The following is an 18,969-nucleotide window of genomic DNA, read 5'->3' as shown; positions in this document are numbered from 1 at the left end:
CCAAAGTAGAGAAGAGTGCTGTCAGAGATGGAAAAGAGGCAACTGGACTCACAAAACCTGATTTCAGGTCCTGGTCCTACCTCCTCCTCGCTCTTCAAATAGGTCTAATAGGGTTAACATCAGTAATTACCTCGCAGGGCTGTGGTGAGAATTAGTACATGTGATCCACGTAAACCCATAGCTTGGGGGCTTCCCTGGTGGCTCAGTGGTAAAGAATCCGCCTGCCAACGCAGGGGACGCAGGTTCGATCCCTGGTCCGGGAAGATCCCACGTGTTTCAAAGCAACTGAGCCCATGGGCCAGAACCATCGAGCCTGTCGTCTAGAGCCTGTGCTCCGCAACGAGAGGCCACTGCCGTAAGAAGCCTGCGCACCACAATCAGAGCAGCCCCTCCTTACCACAGCTAGAGAAAACCCCACAATGAAGATCCTGCACAGCCAAAAATTAACAAATAAAATTATTAAAAAAAATAGCATGGTCCCTGGCCATGAGTATGAGCTGAATAAAATTTGGAGGCAGCGGAGATGGGTGAGTGGAACTGTACAGGGCGCGGATGGCTGACAGAGCTGGTGAGGGTTAGAAGAAATGAAAGTTGACAGTTGAAAAGAAACCAGCTGAAAAGTTACTGCACACACTAGAGAGGCCTCAAAGACTTGGAGGATCCCACGAGCAAAACCTGCAGAGGAGGTAAGAAGGGAGGATGCTAGAAGAGAGAAGTGAACTCTCAGCAGCCCTCCTAGGAATCCCTGCCGACGGGCATTGGCAGATAGACAGGTGATTGACAAGCACGAAGAAAGGAAGAACAGAACGCCGGGAGCTTTCCATCATGATGGGCATGCCGTCTATCTAACAGCAGAGGCTCAGTCTGAAAACAAGGCATGCAAACTCTGCTTAGACTCGGAGGGAAAGAGAAAGGGGTGGAGGATGAGAAAATAAGAGGGGTAAACAGTCAACCTTCTAGAATATACTTGTGACATGGTGAGACGACTGCTGTTGAGACCAGAAATGCCAAGTGTTAAAAGTATCAAGCACTTAAAAGCCTCCGATCACATGTATTCAAACCAAACCCGGTCTGTTAAATGCCACTGACTAGCTCTCTGACATTTATTTCAACTGCCTGCATCTCATTTCCTCAACTGTAAAATGGGGATATTAGCAGCTATATTACAACAGAAGCATGAGCCAATACATACAAAGCCTTACAACAAAGCTGGCATAGAGTGAGGACTCAAAATGTTAGGTGATAGCATCAGCCTCTTCACCACCACCACCATGAGAATATATGTTCCACGAGGGCAGATAATTTTGCCTGTTTTGTTCACAGTCATTTTCTCCGCACTTATGGTACCGTGCAGGGCCCTGTGGGGCTCCTGGGCATAAGGTCTTTCTGTGGCCCCCACTTCTTTGGTTACAGGAAACAGCCTTCATTTGACCCACATGACCTTCTCTGAGTTCCACTGGGCAGACTCAAGCAGTTGTTAATTAGGGAAGGGAGGGGAGGCGAGAACAGGGAGAAACAGTGAAGAGCAGCCTTGGGGCAAGGTCTTATTTCCGCATCAAGGGGTACACGCAACAATATCTTTCAGCTATTTTGCAGATACTGAAACCCCGTCCAGGTGAGAGAAGTTAATAATTAATGATGGTATGCTGCCCACGAGCATGCAGACCCCAGACAAGCTGGACTGAAGGTCGGTGATGTTGACTCCTACTTATCTCATCACCAACCCATTGGAAGAATATCCACAAGCTTGATCACGCCCTCTGTGAACAATTACTGTAAAACTTGGCAGCATCTTCCCCAAGTGGGGGCACTTGGTTCAGAAGGCATTAGCCTGCTGTGTCCCCCTTTGCCTGGAAAAGCAATAACCTATCCTTTGCTACTTCACCCAAAACTCTGTCTCCAAGATTTGATTCGGCACTGGTGTACGGAGAAGCTGAGCTTTCAGCATCACCTAGAAGGGTGCCTGACACACAGTGAAAGATCAATTAATACCTGTTGAATGAATAAATCCTTAATTACGCTGTCAGCAGGCAGTTATTAAAAAATGATGACTTCTCCCAGGTATGGGTTCCAACCTTAGCCCCAATGCCTTTCCCTCGTGTCTGTCGGCTGCTTTCATAAGCAGCCACCATGCCTCACACTCAGATCTGGAGAGTTAGGAGTTACGAGATCACTGATAATGGGTGAAACAGAGGTTCCTGAGGGTAGAAGTCACAGGGCAAAAGGATAAGGCACAGGTGAGTGGGAAGGAAGTGGAGGCAGCAAATCTCAAAAGAGCAGTTTGATTCTCCGATATAGTCAGTGAGTAAAGGACAAAAAAGGGAGAGTCAAGATCACAGAAAACGTCTTTAAGGATTCAGGAAACGGTGAGCATGCTCCTTATCTAAAGGAAAGGATATAGGGGAGAGGAGAGATCAGAGACTTTTGGTACCTTCTGGATATAAACAAAAATGCAACAAAAAACTTCATGTTCTTAAGAATACAATGGTAACTGAAGTACCAAATTGTCATGTGAGTGAAAGACCTTTAAGACAGTTTTCTTTTTGTAAAACGTGGTATTTGTGCCATCAGCAATAAAAGGACAAAATTACTTTTCTTTTAATAAGTTCTCCTAAGATATATTAAAACAAATATGTAACTGCTAGATCAAGCCTGTGATTTCACATACATTATCACTTAGGGCAATGCTAAGAAGAAGAGAAGGAAGTCAACTAAATCATTTAAAGAAAAAAAAATATTTAAGATAATATAAAGGAAGTACATACATGTTAAAAAAAATTACAGGTGCATGAATAGCTAATGGCTGGGAAATTGGCCAAGGCTATACTCAACCCTGTTATACAGTCTGAATCTTGAGCTATGTGTGATGGCGTGTACCACCTTGGAGAGTGGTACACAAATACTGAGTCTCCGAGGGCCACTGGGTTAACCCTCAACAGCTGCCTCAGTGACATCCAGGCACTTAATATCATCAGCCTCTTGGTCATTACTCGAGGAAAGTCAAACATCAGAAGAAGCGTCATGGTTTTGCCTCTCACTTCTTGGCTTTTTATTTTTGATCATCTTCGATGCATTTAAAGCAAAAGACTTGAATGGGGCTTTTTGAAGAGATAAAAGTAATACCTGCTTTTCCAAAGACTTTCCACTTTTCATTTTCATCTCATAAGCTGTTGACTTCTTCCTACTTGATTTATTCCTGGCTTATGCTATGCTTCAGGAAAAGCAGCAGTAACACCTGGCATGTTCCATGATGTGAACACAAGGAAATGTCATCAAGAGAGGCTTAATGTTTTTTGTTTGTGGGGAATGAAAAATGGGGAGTTCTAAAGGTTAAAGTCAGAAGGTCTTTCCTGTCACCAAGAAAAATTCCAATCAGGCTGAAAAGTAGGGAGTATGGCTGAGGCCACTATCCTTCCACCAAAACTGCTCTCCCAGCATCCCTTGCTCTGAGGCACGTGACTGAATTCTCTGTAATAGCGAGTAGGCAGAAGTGACGGGTACCACATCCACACCAAGGCTTTTAAGAAGCAGCTTGTGCCTCCTCTGTGCACTCTTTCCCCCTCTGCTCTCTGAGTACAGACAAAAACAAGGCTGTAGGGACTGACGGAGCCGTGTAAGACAGAAGGAACCTGGGTCACTTAATCACCATATGGAGAGCGTGGGCAAGGCCAGAAACACCCATCTCGGACTTTGCATGAATGAACACTGAACTTCTATTGTGTCTGAATCAGTACAGATTTAGGGATTCTGTTGGCTATGACAACTGAACCCACCCTACCTAGTTTATGCGCTTGGCTGCCACACAGATCAAATAGGCCTGGTCTGCAGTGGGGTCAGGAAGAAACCTTTTTTTTTTTTTTTTCATTTTTAGTCATGCCACACATGAGATCTTAGTTCCCCAACCAGGGATTGAAACCGCAGACCCTGCATTGGAAGTATGGAGTCTTAACCACTCGACCACCAGGGAATTCCCAGAAGAGACACTCTGAGATTTTCCACTTACTCCCTCCCTTCGGCACAGTTAACTTAGCTCATCCTTTAGATAAAGCTCAAGAGCCTCCTTCTCCAGGAAGCCTTCCCTGACTGCAGCCAGAGCCCAGCCCACTCCCTCAGGCTCTCCCAGTGTACAGTAAACATCATCTGTACTTTACATCTGTTAGTGTGATATGTTTCGATTAATGTTTATACTCTCATTAGGTTTTTAAGCATGCATTTTTCAAAATTCACAGAATGACACAATACTTCATGCATTTTGTTGTATGCACATTTTACCTTAAAATGATCAAAAACAAATACTGAATTCTGGTGAAATGAGGTGCGTGCTGAAGAGTTCAGGGGTCAAGTGTACTGATGTCTGCATTTTGGCTTGAAATGCATTAAAGATAGGTTGATGTAGAGACAAAAAGAAGGAGGGACATGTGATCAAGCATATACACAGTCAGGGACTTCCCGGGTGGTCCAGTGGTTAAGAATCTGCCTTCCAAAGCAGGGGATGCAGGTTCGATCCCTGGTCAGGAAACTAAGATCCCACATGCAGCAGAGCCACCAGGCCCCAGAGCCATAACTAGCCTCCCCAAGAGCCGCAATGAAAGATCTTGCAAGATGCAACTTAAGGCCAAATGCAGGCAAACAAGTAAATAAATATTTAAAAAACAAAAAAGCATATATAATCAAATGCTAAATGTAGAATCTAGGTATCGGGTATTATGGATGCTCACTGTATAATTCTTTTAACTTTTCTGTATTTTTAAAATTTTTTCCTAATAAAATGTTGGGGGGAAGTTCAGTGAGAGTACGGGCTCTGAATATATTACCTAAATAAAATGATTCTGTGTACAGTTTATCTCCCACTACTAATCATAGCGTTCTGTCATTGGCTTCTATTTTTACTTGATACTATGTCATGGATGTCTGTCCACAATGACAAATAGCAATATGAAAGACAGAAAGGCCATATTCTTTTGAAAGTATCATGGATACACCATTATATGTTTAACTTTCATACTACTGACGAACACTTGGGCTATTTTCATTTTTTTCTATTTCTGATCACTTCCTGCGATAGATCTTTTGTGCTACTGGATTTGAGCTTTTTTATGCTACCTATATGTCCACCATGACATGTACCTGCCCTCTCTACACCCCCAAGCCCCCAGTTGGCCAGTACCTTTCATGAGCAACAGTCCACAAGTATAAGGACATAATAAGAAAACCCTCACTCAAACTCTCCAGCATAATTTTCAAAAAAGATCTGGATCAGACAAATCACTACCACAAGTACATCGGAAGTGTCAGAAGGCAAGTGATATTAGCATTAATTAAATATTCAACGGATATTCATCACGGTGCCCGCGTGCGTGCATGCATGCTAAGCTGCTTCAATCATGTCCGACTGCAAGATCGTCTGGACTGTAGCCATCCAGGCTCCTCTGTCCCTGGGATTCTCCAGGTAAGAATATTGGAGGGAGTTGCCATGCCTTCCTCCAGGGGATCTTTCTGACCCAAGGATTGAACCCATGTCTCTTATGTCTCCAGCATTGGCAGGTGGGTTCTTTACCACCAGCACCACCTGGGAAGTCCATTTATCACGGTAGTACTTCAGAATTAGGGGAATCAAGTTTGTAATGTAAATAGTAGTATTTGCACTGTGTATATACCTTATCAGGTCTTTCCAAGTGGCTCAGTGGTAAAGAATCTGCCTGCAATGCAAGAACTGCAGGAGATGCAGGCTTGATTCTGGGTTGGGAAGATTCCTGGGAGGAGGAAATGGCATGCCACTCCAGTATTTTTGCCTGGAGACTCCCATGGACAGAGGAGCCTGGCAGGCTACAGTCCACAGGGTCATAAAGAGTCGGGCATGACTAAGCAACTGAGCTCACACAGACCACACACACACACATACCTTATTGGGGACTTTCTCTGTTCACTTTACAAATTTCACTTGTATAATTGGTCTGGACAGTGCCTATCTGTCCAATTTACATATTTGGTGCACCATTTTAACCACAGAACTCACTCGACAACCACAGGGGTTAAATTCTTGTAAAGTGTAAAGGTGGGCAAAGCAGAAATCAAAGATTCAAGAAATCATGAAAGGGACTTTCCTTGGTGGTCCAGTGGTTAAGAATACATCTTGCAACGCAGGGGACAAGGGTTCGATGCCTCGTCGGGGAAACTAAGATCCCACGTGCTGAGAAGCAACAAAGTCCACGTGCCGCAACTACGGAGCCCTCATGCTCCAGAGCCCACGTGCCTCAACTACAGAGTCTGTGCGCCGCAGTGAAGATGCCACATGCCACATGCCACAGCTGAGACTCGACACAGCCCAACAGATAAGCAAACATATAAAAAAAGAAATCATAATAAATAGAACAAAGGAGCAAACTATAAAAATCAACATTAAACAGCAAAAGAATAACACATGCAAATGCTCTCCAACAAGAGTTCTAGAGGGCATCAGTCTCCAAGGAAGGCAGAGAAGCTGAGATGCCCTGCCCTAGTACGATGACCCTCCCGGGAAACACTCTCTCAGGGCCAGGAAAGCAAACTAACTCTCCCAACTGTGCCTCTTTTTCAAGTTTTTGAAACAGGGTTTACTCATTTGGAACTCAACGGCCTTCACGCTCGCTCTGTCCCTTGCTTCATTTTCACAGGTCTTAGCAAAACGCTTGTGTCACTCCCGAGTCGCTCCACAGATCAGGGCCGTGCTGAAGAGCAGGTTTTCCTGAGCCATATCCGACACTATGGGCCTGGGAGAGGGGAGGCGTGAACAGATTACCCCAAGGTCCACGTCTTTCATCTTCGGAAGGGGGAGCATTACTGCTGCTGTGTTCTTCCACGTACGGGGTTTGATGTATACAGCCTACAAGACTACAAAACGGTAAAAAGTAGACGTTCAAGTATAAAACCACATTCATTTAAAACCGTGGTTGGCAAAACGCGAGCTGCCCAGGATTGCTCTATGTTTTAAAGGATGGCAGAGGTTTTTGTTATCCTAGTTGCTTTCATGACACATTGTTGTTTTCCTCCGTGATTCATTTGATGCCACATCCCAGACTGGAACAGAACTCTCAATTATTATAACCGTTTCCATGGAAACACATGATTTATTCTCTCTAATTCCCTCACTGTTCCCCAAGGATCTGCTCTCCAATTTCTCTACACGCCCCCCCCGCCACAAACCTAGTCCTTTTCGCAATATCCTCCAGAATTTCCACTCCTCAGGCAAAAACTTTCCAATCAGGGCTTCCCTGGTGGCTCAGTGGTAAAGAATCCACCTACCAATCCGACATAGGTTCGATCCCTGGTCCGGGAAGATCCTATATGCTGAGGAGCAATTAAGCCCGAGCTCCACAACTACTGTGCCTGGGTTCTAGAGCCTGGGAGCTGCAATGACTGAAGCCCAAGCGCCCTAGAGCCCAGTGCTCCACAACAAGAGAATCCACCCCAAGGAGAAGCCTGCCCACCGCAACCAGAGAGTAGCCCCTCCTCGCCGCACCTAGAGAAAAGCCCACACAGCAATGAAGACCCAGCACGGTCCAAGAAAAATCTCTCCAATTTGTTGAGTGATCCAAAAGGTGAAGAATTGAGTGTGCAGTCTGCTAGCTTTTCAGACAACAAGGACAAGAATAAACATGCATATTTATATTTGCTAAATGAGCAGGGAGAACACTGGAAAGATGCAAATTAAATCAACAGACCAGCTTGTATATGGAGGGGCAGTGGCAAGGAGGGGGCACAGAAAGATGTGAACCTGGGTGGGAGCAAGACTTCTCAGTGTTTATCCTTCCAATATCCTTTTAATTATGAACCATGTGAATATATTGCTTATTAAATATATAATTTAATTTTTAAAACTGCCTGACAGCCTCAGTTTATTAGAACCTCTTCTTCATGTAGGCCACCTTCTTCCTTGTCATCATGGAAACCACCCCATCTTTGAAATCCAAATGCCCCAAGTCTTTCTAGCATTTTAAAATCTCTTAGCCTTGAGACTTCCCTTGTGGTCCAGTGACTAAGATTCCGTGCTCCCAATGCAGGGGACCCAGGTGCAATCCCTGATCAGGGAAATAGACCCTGCATCCTGCAACTAAGTGTTCGAATGCCGCAGTAAAGACCCCTTATGCCCCTGGAGAAGGGCATGGCGACCCACTCCAGTGTTCTTGCCTGGAGAATCCCCATGGACAGAGGAGCCTGGCAGGCTACAGTCCATGGGGTCGCAAAGAGTCGGACATGCTAAGTGACTAAACACAGCACAGGCCGCAGCGAAGACTCAGTGCCACCAAATAAATAAATCTTAAAAACTAAAACTAGAAAGCTTCCAGAAAGAAAGAGCAGAATATCTACAAAAGAGCAAGAATCAGGGTTTTAGAATCTAACCCCTTTCTCTTTAAAAAAAAACAAAAAAAACTGGCCTCATCCCCTTGTTTCTCATCCCTAGGCCTCCAGGCGTCTTTCCCACACCAAGGGGATAAACCTCTTCCTGCTACGACTTCCTCCGGTCCAGATGCCACTGTTACTCATTTATTCAGTACAGTTTTCCCGAGCACCTGCTAGAACAGGCTCTTGTAGGATCTGCAGTGGACGTCCCTCTCCCCTGAGACCCCGACTGCCTTATTGCCGTGATCTTCTAGGGCTAATCCCCATCCTTAGCTCAAATCCACCATCTATTGACGCTACTCCGCCTCCACCCTCAGGCCGCTCAGAGCTGCTGGCAAAAAGCACACAGGGGCATGGACCTCTACTCTCACCACTGCTGATTCTCTAGCTTCTCAGACCTCCAGGCTGCTCAGCAATCTTATTCTGGGCTCCTACTCTCTATTCCCACCCCCTGTCAAGGCTCTTCCACCTTTGGGCTACCAGTTCAGATTTCTTGCTCCACCGCAGTATCAGGACGGACCTTGTGGCCCTTCGAGAAAATTCATGCATTCAGTCTAGGTCCTGAACGAATTCAACCCACAAGCACTGGAAGTAGGGTGGTGAATACGACACAGCTCCTGGTTCTTCTGGAGCTCAGATCTTAGCATGAGGAGACAAATTAACAGACAGGCAAGGGAAGTATCAGTTGGTGGTGGGTGCTGGGAGAGTTAAATATAAAGGAGAACAAGTGCATGGCTCTTTGAGCGGTGGTCAGGGAAGGCTTCTCAGAAGAGGTGACATCTAAGTAGCGATGGAAATTACCAGAAAGAGCCAGTTCTGCAAAGAATAAAAGAAGGGAACAGCATCACAGAAGCGCTGAGAGAGGAAGGAGCTTTGTACGTTTCAAAGAACCTCCATGTGGCCCAAGCACAGTGGGTGATGGGGAGAAGGAAAGGAAAAGAAGGCGTCAAACAGAGAACAAGGATCAGAGTTTAAAGAGCGATGTAAGCCAAGGACACAGGATATAATGTATCCTGTTTATGAAGCCACTGGAGGATTTCAAGCAGCGGAGTGATTTGACCTAATGTAAAGTTTTTAAAAATAACTATGGCCGCTGCATGGACTCAGATTAATTACAGGTCACCAGAGTGGAAGCAGGGTAACCAGTTGGGAACATCTGCAGTGGTCCAGGCGGTAATGTATGGTATAGATCAGGACTGAATTAGTGAAGATGGAGAGAATTCAGTAAATTCATGATATACTTTGTAGGAGGACCTATCTAGACTCATTATTATGCAGACCTGGGGTAAGACGGGGGCCAAGGAGGAGTAGAGGATAATTCCCAGATTTCTGACTTAAGCTATAGAGATGGGGAAGAAATTTGATATTTTTTGCACACCTGAGTTCAAGGAATGAGATTGATGTGAGACGTGTTGGTGGCACACACAGGGATTAAAGGACTCAAAACAACACTAAACAAGTCAGGAATACTTATAACGCAATCTCAACTTCAGTAAAACAGCATCTCCTGGTGTCTATAAAAGCATCCAGACTCACTCTATGAGTCCCAGGGACATCCTTCAACATGCAGCTGTTTGAAAAGAACCACTTCCATTCTCAGCCGCAAGAGTGATCTTCTCCAAAACCGAATCTGATCATGCTACTTCTCTGCTTAAGATTCTCAATGGCTCCCCACTGCACTGTGAATCAAATCCAAACTCCTCGTCACCACTCTTGAGGCTCTGCAAGATCCGGCCCCTCCCACCTCTGCAACCTCACATCCCACAACCTCCCCCAGCTCATGGCGTTTTGCCCCAGCACCTTCCGACAGTGCCGAGAATGTGCCTAGCCCTTCCCTGCCTCAGGGCCTTTGCACTTGCCATTCTCTCTGCCACAAACAATCTTTCCTAGGTCTCTGAACGGATGGCTGGTTAAGTCTCATCCTTCAGGTCTCAGATTCTACGTCACTTTCTCAGTCTGAGTAGGTCCTTTCTTTTTTTAAAATGTACTTTTTAATCAGAGTATAATTGCTTTACAGTGATATGCTACTTTCTGCTATACAACAACGTGAATCAGCTGTAAGTACATATAAAAGCCCTCCCTCTTGAGCTTCCCTCCCGCCCCCCGATCCCACCCCTCTAGGTCATCACAGAGCACAGAGCTGAGTTCCCTGTGCACTGGGGACCACCAGCTGTCTATTTTATACATGGTAGTGTATTTATGTCAAAGACACTCTCTCAATTTGTCCCATGAGTGGGTCCCTTCTTTATCTGCCTGTGACACAGCACTCCATTTATTTCCTTCACAGTACTGGTTACCAACTGGAGTGTAGCTCTATTTACTTTTCACTCTCTCCCTCACTGGAACATAAGCCCCATATGAACAGCAAATGTGCCTGCCTTGTTAGCTGCTTCCTTATGCAGCAGGTGCCTCCACCCAGCCACACTGTACCTTGCCAAAGCTGCCTTTTCCCAGCACCATCAGGAAGTTAAAGTCGGTCAGTTTCATCCGGTCCCTGTTGCCGTTGTTGTCAAATTTGGAGATGGTGTTGGTCGTCTTTTCTTCAGGGGTCTTGGGCCCAGGGCCGATCTTGGCTCTCTGGAAGGAGAAGCACACAGAAAATACCATCAGAGCTTGAGGATGCTTGTGTTAAGTGTGCAAACTCCAGCACGGAGGCAAGCTGTGGATCCTGCAATTTATGCCCTGACTTGGTGAAAAGCATGGCCCATATCCACAGTGCAAACTCAAAATGTGAAGGCCAGACTTGGCATCTCCATTTTTCTTTTATCCCTCATGTCTCATCCACCACCAGAAACAGTCATTGCTTCCTCCCAGCTGTCTCGAGAATTCCTTCTCCCTTCCATCTCCACCTGTCACTATCCCTCACCTAGACAACCCACCCTGGCTCCCTCCACACTGGGCTTTACATGCAGCAGCTGTGACTTTCATGGCCTCTGTGGTGGCTCAGATAGTTAAGAATGTGCCTGCAATGCAGGACACTCGGGTTTGATTCCTGGATCGGCACTTCAGTCTTCTGGCCTGGAGAATTCCAAAGACAGAGGAGCCTGGCGGGCTACAGTCCATGGGGTCGCAAGGAGTTGGACACGACTGAGTGGCTAACACACACACACTGTGACTTCCGCTTCTTCACACTCAACCAAGTCAACCAAGCTTAAAATGCTTCAGTAGTGACCCATCATTTTTAAGATCCTCGGGGCTTTCACGGGCCCAGATGACCCAGTCTGATCAGGCTCTACCCGCTTTTCCAGTCTCTTCACTTCTTGGGTCCTTCTTCCCTACAACCCAGCTTCATTGTCCTTTCGCATCCTTGAGTCCCAGGGCCCTCCTGCCTCACGGCCTTTACACTTACAGTTGCCCCTGTGTGGATGACTATTGTCTCCCCTTCACCAACCTGGTTATCCCCTGCTCCACGTTCTCACTTCCTCAGGGAAGTCTTCCTGGATTCTCTGGATAAGATGTCCCTATCTGCTCCCTTCATCCACCTCACTTTCCATTTATGCTGCAGGTAACTGTCTGTTCACTTGATTTCCCAACAGACCGGAAACCTTCCGGGGCAGGGAGTATGTCTTATATTCCACAATATCCCAGACAACCAGCAAAGTTTCTAGCTAAATATCTTGTTGGAAGCGTGGATGGATGAGGCCCATGTTGGTCCTCAGTGCAATCAGGGAGAGGCTTGCTGTTGTGAGTAGCAAAATGATGCCTCCGAATGGCAACAAATTCCATGAAATCAGGGGACAATAGACCAGCATATTTATAATTGGAGTCTAAAGTTGCAGGGGGGATGTCCTGTAGGACTGAGCCCTTAACCTATGAGGTTTGTGCTGACTCTGAGTAGCTAGTGTCCAAACTGAATTAAATTGTAGAACACCTAGTTGGTGTCCATAGAGAACTGGAGAATTTCTTGGGATGGAAAACCCACACGCTTGGCTTTGGATGTACTGTGAGAGTGTTAAGTTTTCCTCCATGGGGTGTGTAGTTTTTCGCACCTGGCTTCTCACACTCATCATAATGGTCTTGAAATTCACTCATGTTGTTCGCTGCATGCACGAATCAGTGGTTTGCTTTTGTACTGCTGAGTAACATTCACTATTTAAGTTCATCCCTTCTCTTGTTTACAGGCATATATCTTGTCTTGGCATTTTGGCTACTAGCAAGGTAATCGAGAGGATTCTTGGTCCAGTTATTTTTTAATAAAGATCTGTCGAGATTTAGGTGTCTCTGGGACAACCCAGTGAAAATAAATACCCAGTGGGCCATTGTATCATGTGGGTTTCGGGTTAAGAAATGACGTAAGAACTGGAGATGGATTTGAGGGTTAAGGCATGGAGGAGGTAGTTAAAAGCAGATCGCCAGGGAAACTGCAAACAAGAAAAGTGTAGGGACCTCCCTGGTGGTTCAGTGGTTAAGACTTTGCCTTTCAAGGCAGGGAGTGTGGGTTCGATCCCTAGTCAGGTAGCTAAGATCCCACAGGCCTTGGGGCCAAAAAACCAAAACCAAAAACAGAAATGATTTGTAGCAAACTCAATAAAGACTTTTAAAATGGTCCACATTAAAAAATTTTTTTTAAACTTTTTAAAAAAGAAAGAAAATAGTCTAGAACAGAAGCCACATTGCTTTTGGAGGTCATATCCTCCCGTCATCCCAAATCCTCACCCTCCAGCTCCCAGAGATTTTCCCAGGCTGTCCTGATCCAAACACCTCCCCTCCCTCCCTCCTGCCCCACTAACTCCCTCCCGCCCCACCATCCCCTTGCTTTATTACTATGTCTCTGAACCCTGACTCAGGGCCCACCTGATTCACACACTCCAATCTCCAGCCCATGAAGATCCATGTCCTGACCATGCCTGGTCCCCAGTCCCTGTTTCAGCCGTGAGATTTGCTTCCCTCCACCTGGAGGGCCCAGCACACCCCCTGAAGGGGAAGGAGTAAGGCATGCTCACTTTCCCATTTCTCCCTATGATTGCTTAGAGGAAATTTTTTCCCCCTGTTCTTCAAGGAGCAGCAAGCGGGAAACAGCTTCATTCCTCAGTCCTGCAAGCAACCTTCTCTGTTCTGAATTCCACACCCCATCTCAATTTGCTTGTGTGACTTTCCTCTTAGGTAAAGTGGTCTTATGCTGTAGAAGGATGTCTGTGTCCTCCCCAAAGCTGACATATGTTGACATCCTAACCCTTAAAGGTGATGGTGTTAGGAGGTGGGGCCTGTGGGAGGGGATTAGGTCATGAGGGTGGAGCCCTCATGGATGGGATTAGTGCCCTGATTAAAGAGACCCTGGAGAGTTTTGCCCTCACATGTGAGGACACAGTGAGCAGATGGCTATAAACCAGGAAGCAGAACCTCACCAGACAACAATTCTGCCGGCACCTTGATCCCAAACTCTCCAGCCTCCAGAACTATGAGAAATAAATGTTGCTTAAGCCACTCAGTCTATGACTTTTTTGTGATCAGAGCCTGAACTAAGAATGTTATCTTAGCCTCTAGATGCTAGATCAGAAGTCTAATAGCCTGTTGGCCTGGTCCACACTAATATTTAAATTGCTTGACATCTGTTAAAAATTAGGAGCTGCTGGCTGCTGCTGCTGCTAAGTCACTTCAGTCGTGTCTGACTCTGTGTGACCCCATAGACGGCAGCCCACCAGGCTCCCCCATCCCTGGGATTCTCCAGGCAAGAACACTGGAGTGGGTTGCCATTTCCTTCTCCAATGCATGAAGGTGAAAAGTGAAAGTGAAGTCACTCAGTCGCGTCCGACTCTTAGCGACCTCATGAACTGCAGCCTACCAGACTCCTCTGTCCATGGGGTTTTCCAGGCAAGAGTACTGGAGTGGGGTGCAGATGTCCTATTAAAAACCCAAATCCCTGCTTCTTCTAAAGAAGATCTGGCAACACTGGGCCCATCCCTAAGGCACAGTGCCTATAGATGGGACATACGGGCTCCAGTTTATCTCATTTACCGCTTTCGCCACCAGCCCTGCTGTCTCAAACAAAGCTCTCCTCCCCTTATTGTTATCTGCCCAGATCCTAGACACATTTGGGCTTGTGATCGTTGGAGGACAAGAATCCTGTCCTGTGTCCCTTGGAACTCCCAGGCACCTCGTGCTTAGCAAGGTCCTCCATCAAGCAGCAAACACATTTTAAAACTGAGGCCAGCCCAGGTTGCATGCATGAGACAAGTGCTCGGGGCTGGTGCACTGGGATGACCCAGAGGGATGGGATGGGGAGGGAGGTGGGAGGGGGGTTCAGGATGGGGAACACATGTAAATCTATGGCTGATTCATGTCAATGTATGACAAAAACCACTACAATACTGTAAAGTAATTAGCCTCCAACTAATAAAAATAAATGGGAAAAAAAACAAAAACTGAGGCCCAAATTTAAATGATCTTCTGTCTTGCTGGGCTAGGTATACCTTCACAAACAGGAATACACTAATGGTTGCCTTTTCATGTCTGCAATTTAGAGCCCCAGGACTCAGTGCTCAAAGAGAGCAGACAGAGGCGCTTCTGAGAAAGAGCCCGGCCTCTTGCCAGGCTGTGCCAGGGGAGAGTGAAGGCACCTGGGCTGCCAGGTTCCAGGGCTCCGTTTCAGAGGAAGAATGCCTGTCTTGGCTTAATCTAAACTCCTCTACCACCCCTACCCTCTGCAAGGAGCTCCTAGGGCACTTCGTACCCAACAGTGGTGGCAGAGACTCCAGTAGGCGATGAGTCTATGTTGATGCTCCAAACCCCCAAGAAGCCCTTCCAAAGACCAGGAGGAGCAGGTCTGCAACACTATTTATTCTGTATGTATTCTGGGAGGATGACAATGATGCGCTGACACCTGAATAATATCACACGCCAGGTTGGTTTATTTATTCAATTTTTTTTTTTTTTTTTTTGGCTGCACCCAAATAAAGGTCTTAGTTGCGACATGCGAGATCTAGTTTCCTGACCAGGGGTCAAACCTGGACCCCCTGCACTGGGAGCACAGAGTCTTAGCCACTGGAGCACCAGGGAAGTCCCTAGACTGTTTAAAGTGCATCATTTCATTTACTGCCATAGACCCTCCAGAGAGCAGAAGTGTCATGATACCCCCTCCCCCTTTGCAGATGGGGAATCAAAAGCTCAGAGATAAAGTAACTTGCCTTCAGCACCCAGCAAGGAAGGGACAGAGCTGGGACTCAAATGCAGGCAAGCTGGCTCTTGAACCACCTGAACGGCACAGGCTACGCTGCACAGATGTAGCCCCAGTCATCCAGCCAAGACACATCGGCTCCCCGCCCCTCCCCTCTACACCTGGGCTGCTGGCCGCTGACACCTGTGACTCTGTCTCCAGGCTCATTTCCTGACTGCAGGAGCAAGCATAGTCACTGGCAGGCCAAGCTGAAATTGCTGGCAAGTTAACTCCCCAGAAGCAGCCAGTGACGGAAGGGGGACTGGCGGATAATAATTCAGCTGCCTGCTCCTTGACTGGAAACCCTGCGGCCCATGCTAAACCCCAGCTAAAGAAGGATTAAACCCCAGTTGCCCACAGTGGTAATTTGCTGATAGTACATCCTTTCCCAACTCGCTTCCTCTCCCTGCCTCACATCCTCACTACGCTAGATGCTTATTGGGGTCACTGCCAAGCTCCTCTGTCCATGGAATTCTCCAGGCAAGGATACTGGAGTGGGTTGCCACGCCCTCCTTCAGGGGATCAAACCTGAGTCTCTTATGTCTCCAGCATGGCAGGTAGGTTCTTTACCACTAGCATCACCTGCTGCTGCTGCTGCTGCTAAGTCACTTCAGTCGTGTCCGACTCTGTGCGACCCCATAGACGGCAGCCCACCAGGCTCCCCTGTCCCTGGGATTCTCCAGGCAAGAACACTGGAGTGGGGTGCCATTTCCTTCTCCAATGCATGAGAGTGAAAAGTGAAAGTGAAGTTGCTGAGTTGTACTCTTAGCGACCCCATGGACTGCAGCCCACCAGGCTCCTCCATCCATGGGATTTTCCAGGCTAGAGTACTGGAGTGGGGTGCCATTGCCTTCTCCAAGCACCACCTGAGAAACCCCTAAAGAAACCACGTGTGCTTGAATCCTGATAGTCTGTTTCTGGGGAAACTCAAAGTGAGACAGTGACCAGCTGAAGGATGTTAGAAAGTTGCTTAACCTCTCTGGGCCTCAGTTTCCTCATCTATAAAAGATAAAGGGGGATGATAGGAGTACCAACTAATCAAGGTGGTTGTAAGGATTGAATTATATGAGTTAATACTTCTAAAACACTTAATAAATGGCACATAGTGAGCACTTTATTAAATCAAAAATTGCTATGTAAATAGATAGCCAATGGGAATTTGCTATATGACTCAGAAACTCAAACAGGGACTCTGGAATAACCTAGAAGGGTGGGAATGAATGGGAGGTGGGAGGGAGTGGGAAATTGGAGAGGGACGGGGTATATTCATGTTGATGTGTGACAAAAATCAAACCATTACTGTAAACCAATCATCAATCAATTAAAAATAAATAAACATTAAAAAAAATAAAACAACCAACCAAAAAAAAAAAAGTCTACGACTGTCAGAAGACCCATTTGGAGCCAAGCAAAATGGAGCCTTCCCTGGCTGATCAGCAAGGCCATGGCCAGACAGAAGTCCCCAAACAGCCTCTTCCGATGTCCTGAAACAGACCACGAGTAGTAACTTCACCAAGCTCACCCTACCATGAAATTCTATTACGCCAATTTCTGCAGCTCGATTTTACCATCACTCAGAATTTCTCCAGATAAGAGGCTTGAAAGTAATTTCTGAGTCATTCTGGGTGCTAATTGGTTATTGCACAGGGATTACATTTCTCACGTTCAAGGTCAACTGAAATTCCTCTATGTGTCTGGGAACAATTTTCAGTCTCTTGGAAACATTTTTTTAATCAACAAACTATGGTGTGGAGCGATTACCACTCAGGCATAAACAAGCGTTTGCAGGCTCTTGCGGGAAATAAAGGGACACGTTTTGTTGCACGCAGATAAAACAACCCTTTCCTTCAAGCCAATAACTGGCCCAGACAAATGCTCTGTGCATGTAAGAAATGTTTTCCTGGGTGTTCTGAAATGTCACCCCAGCTGCCCTAAGACAGAAGAAATCATTTTGCAAAACTGAGACTTCATTTTATATAAGAAAACATTGGTCTGTTTTTTTTTTCCATCCACAAGAGGACATTTTTAACTCTGCAGGAAACGGACACCACTCCATCAGAAAGTTGAGAGAAGGAGCTGGAAAGAGCTCTGTGAAGCCTGCCCTCCAGTCCTACCTTTTTTAAAAAAAAAAAAAAAATCAGTGTCCAGCTCTTTTTTATTTATTTATTTATTTTTGGCTATGTTGGGTCTTCGCTGCTGCACACGGCGTTTCTTTAGTTGCAGCGAGCAGGGGCTACTCTTTAGCTGCAGTCCTCAGGCTTCTCACTGCGGAGGCTTCTCTTGTTGCGAAGCACAGGCTCTAAGGAGCGCAGGCTTCAGAGTTTCAGCACACGGCCTCAGCAGTTGTGGTGCCCAGGCTTAGCTGCCCCGCAGCATGTGGGATCTTGCCAGACCAGGGATCAAATCCGTGTCCCCTGGATTGGCAGGCGGATTCTTTTTTTTTTTTTGGCAGGAGGATTCTTAACCACTGGACCAGTGGGAAAGTTCCCAGTGTCCAGTTCTTAACTCTCCTAGGAGGGAAAGTCCTTTCATCCACTCATCTGGGCTTGAGTGGTCCTGTGAGGATGAACCTGTGATCAAGTTCCCTGGAGAATGACTGAGGAACCCAAGGCCAACATGCTTACTCCACTTGCTTCCATGATAGGAAGTCCCACTGGGTCAGAACCATCAGCAGGTTTTATGGAGGGTGCAGGCTCACGACAAGGGTCAGGATCCAAGTACTATTTCTATCTAGCTGAGGGGACTCTAAGAGGGTTCTTGGAATAAATGCCCAAACCCTTGCCGAAGCCAGCAGTCCTACTCTGACCCCCACCACCTCCCAGCCACACTTTGAACTTACACTTTGCTCTCTCTGCTCCAGCCACACTGGCCGTCTTTGAGCATTCCATAGTTGCAATAGATCGCCCACCACAGGGCCTTTACACCTGCTCTCCTCTTGGAATGAAAGGCTTTTTCCCCTCTTTACTTAGTTAACCTCCCGTGTTTCCTCAATGGCTCCTTCCCTGTCCTCTCAGACAACGTTATATTTCCCTCTTACGTCTTCTCAAAGCAACAAGGACCTCTCTGTCACAGAACTTTACCTGGTCACATTCAGCCTCTATTTACTTGTGTGATTACTTGATGAATAACAATGACAGCAACCTATTTCATTTTAGATACTTCATACATTTTTTTCAGTTAGTAGGCCATCACTGCTTATCTAGAATTGATGATTTCCCATCAGACTTCGTATATTAAGTTCCTGTGAACAAAATAATGTGTTTTCCCTTATGAAACTACTTTAAAATCACTCAATACACAGAGATTGAAAGAACTCAAACCTATTTCCCCAAAGCATTTTCTTAGTAAAACTGGGATATGTCCTACACACCTTCGCATCCCATATATGCCCCAAACTCCTGGAAAATGGAGTTTATGTGACCCCACAGGGGAGAAGG

At 46.3% G+C, this 18,969-nt stretch overlaps 1 protein-coding gene across 1 annotated transcript in view; it reads right to left on the bottom strand.

The window, feature by feature from the left end:
- Positions 1 to 18,969, bottom strand: part of PRKCB (protein kinase C beta) — a 221,911-nt gene that overhangs the window by 80,282 nt on the left and 122,660 nt on the right. The window contains exon 8 of the mRNA XM_065919292.1: positions 10,810 to 10,956. Coding sequence (XP_065775364.1) covers positions 10,810 to 10,956 — 147 coding nt within the window. The remainder of the gene's footprint in view (positions 1 to 10,809; positions 10,957 to 18,969) is intronic.

The sequence above is a fragment of the Muntiacus reevesi genome, chromosome 2 (genome assembly GCF_963930625.1).
Source record: "Muntiacus reevesi chromosome 2, mMunRee1.1, whole genome shotgun sequence".
NCBI lineage: Eukaryota > Metazoa > Chordata > Mammalia > Artiodactyla > Cervidae > Muntiacus > Muntiacus reevesi.
The sequence above is the reverse complement of the archived record's forward strand: the minus strand, read 5'-3'. Positions and strand labels throughout refer to the sequence as shown.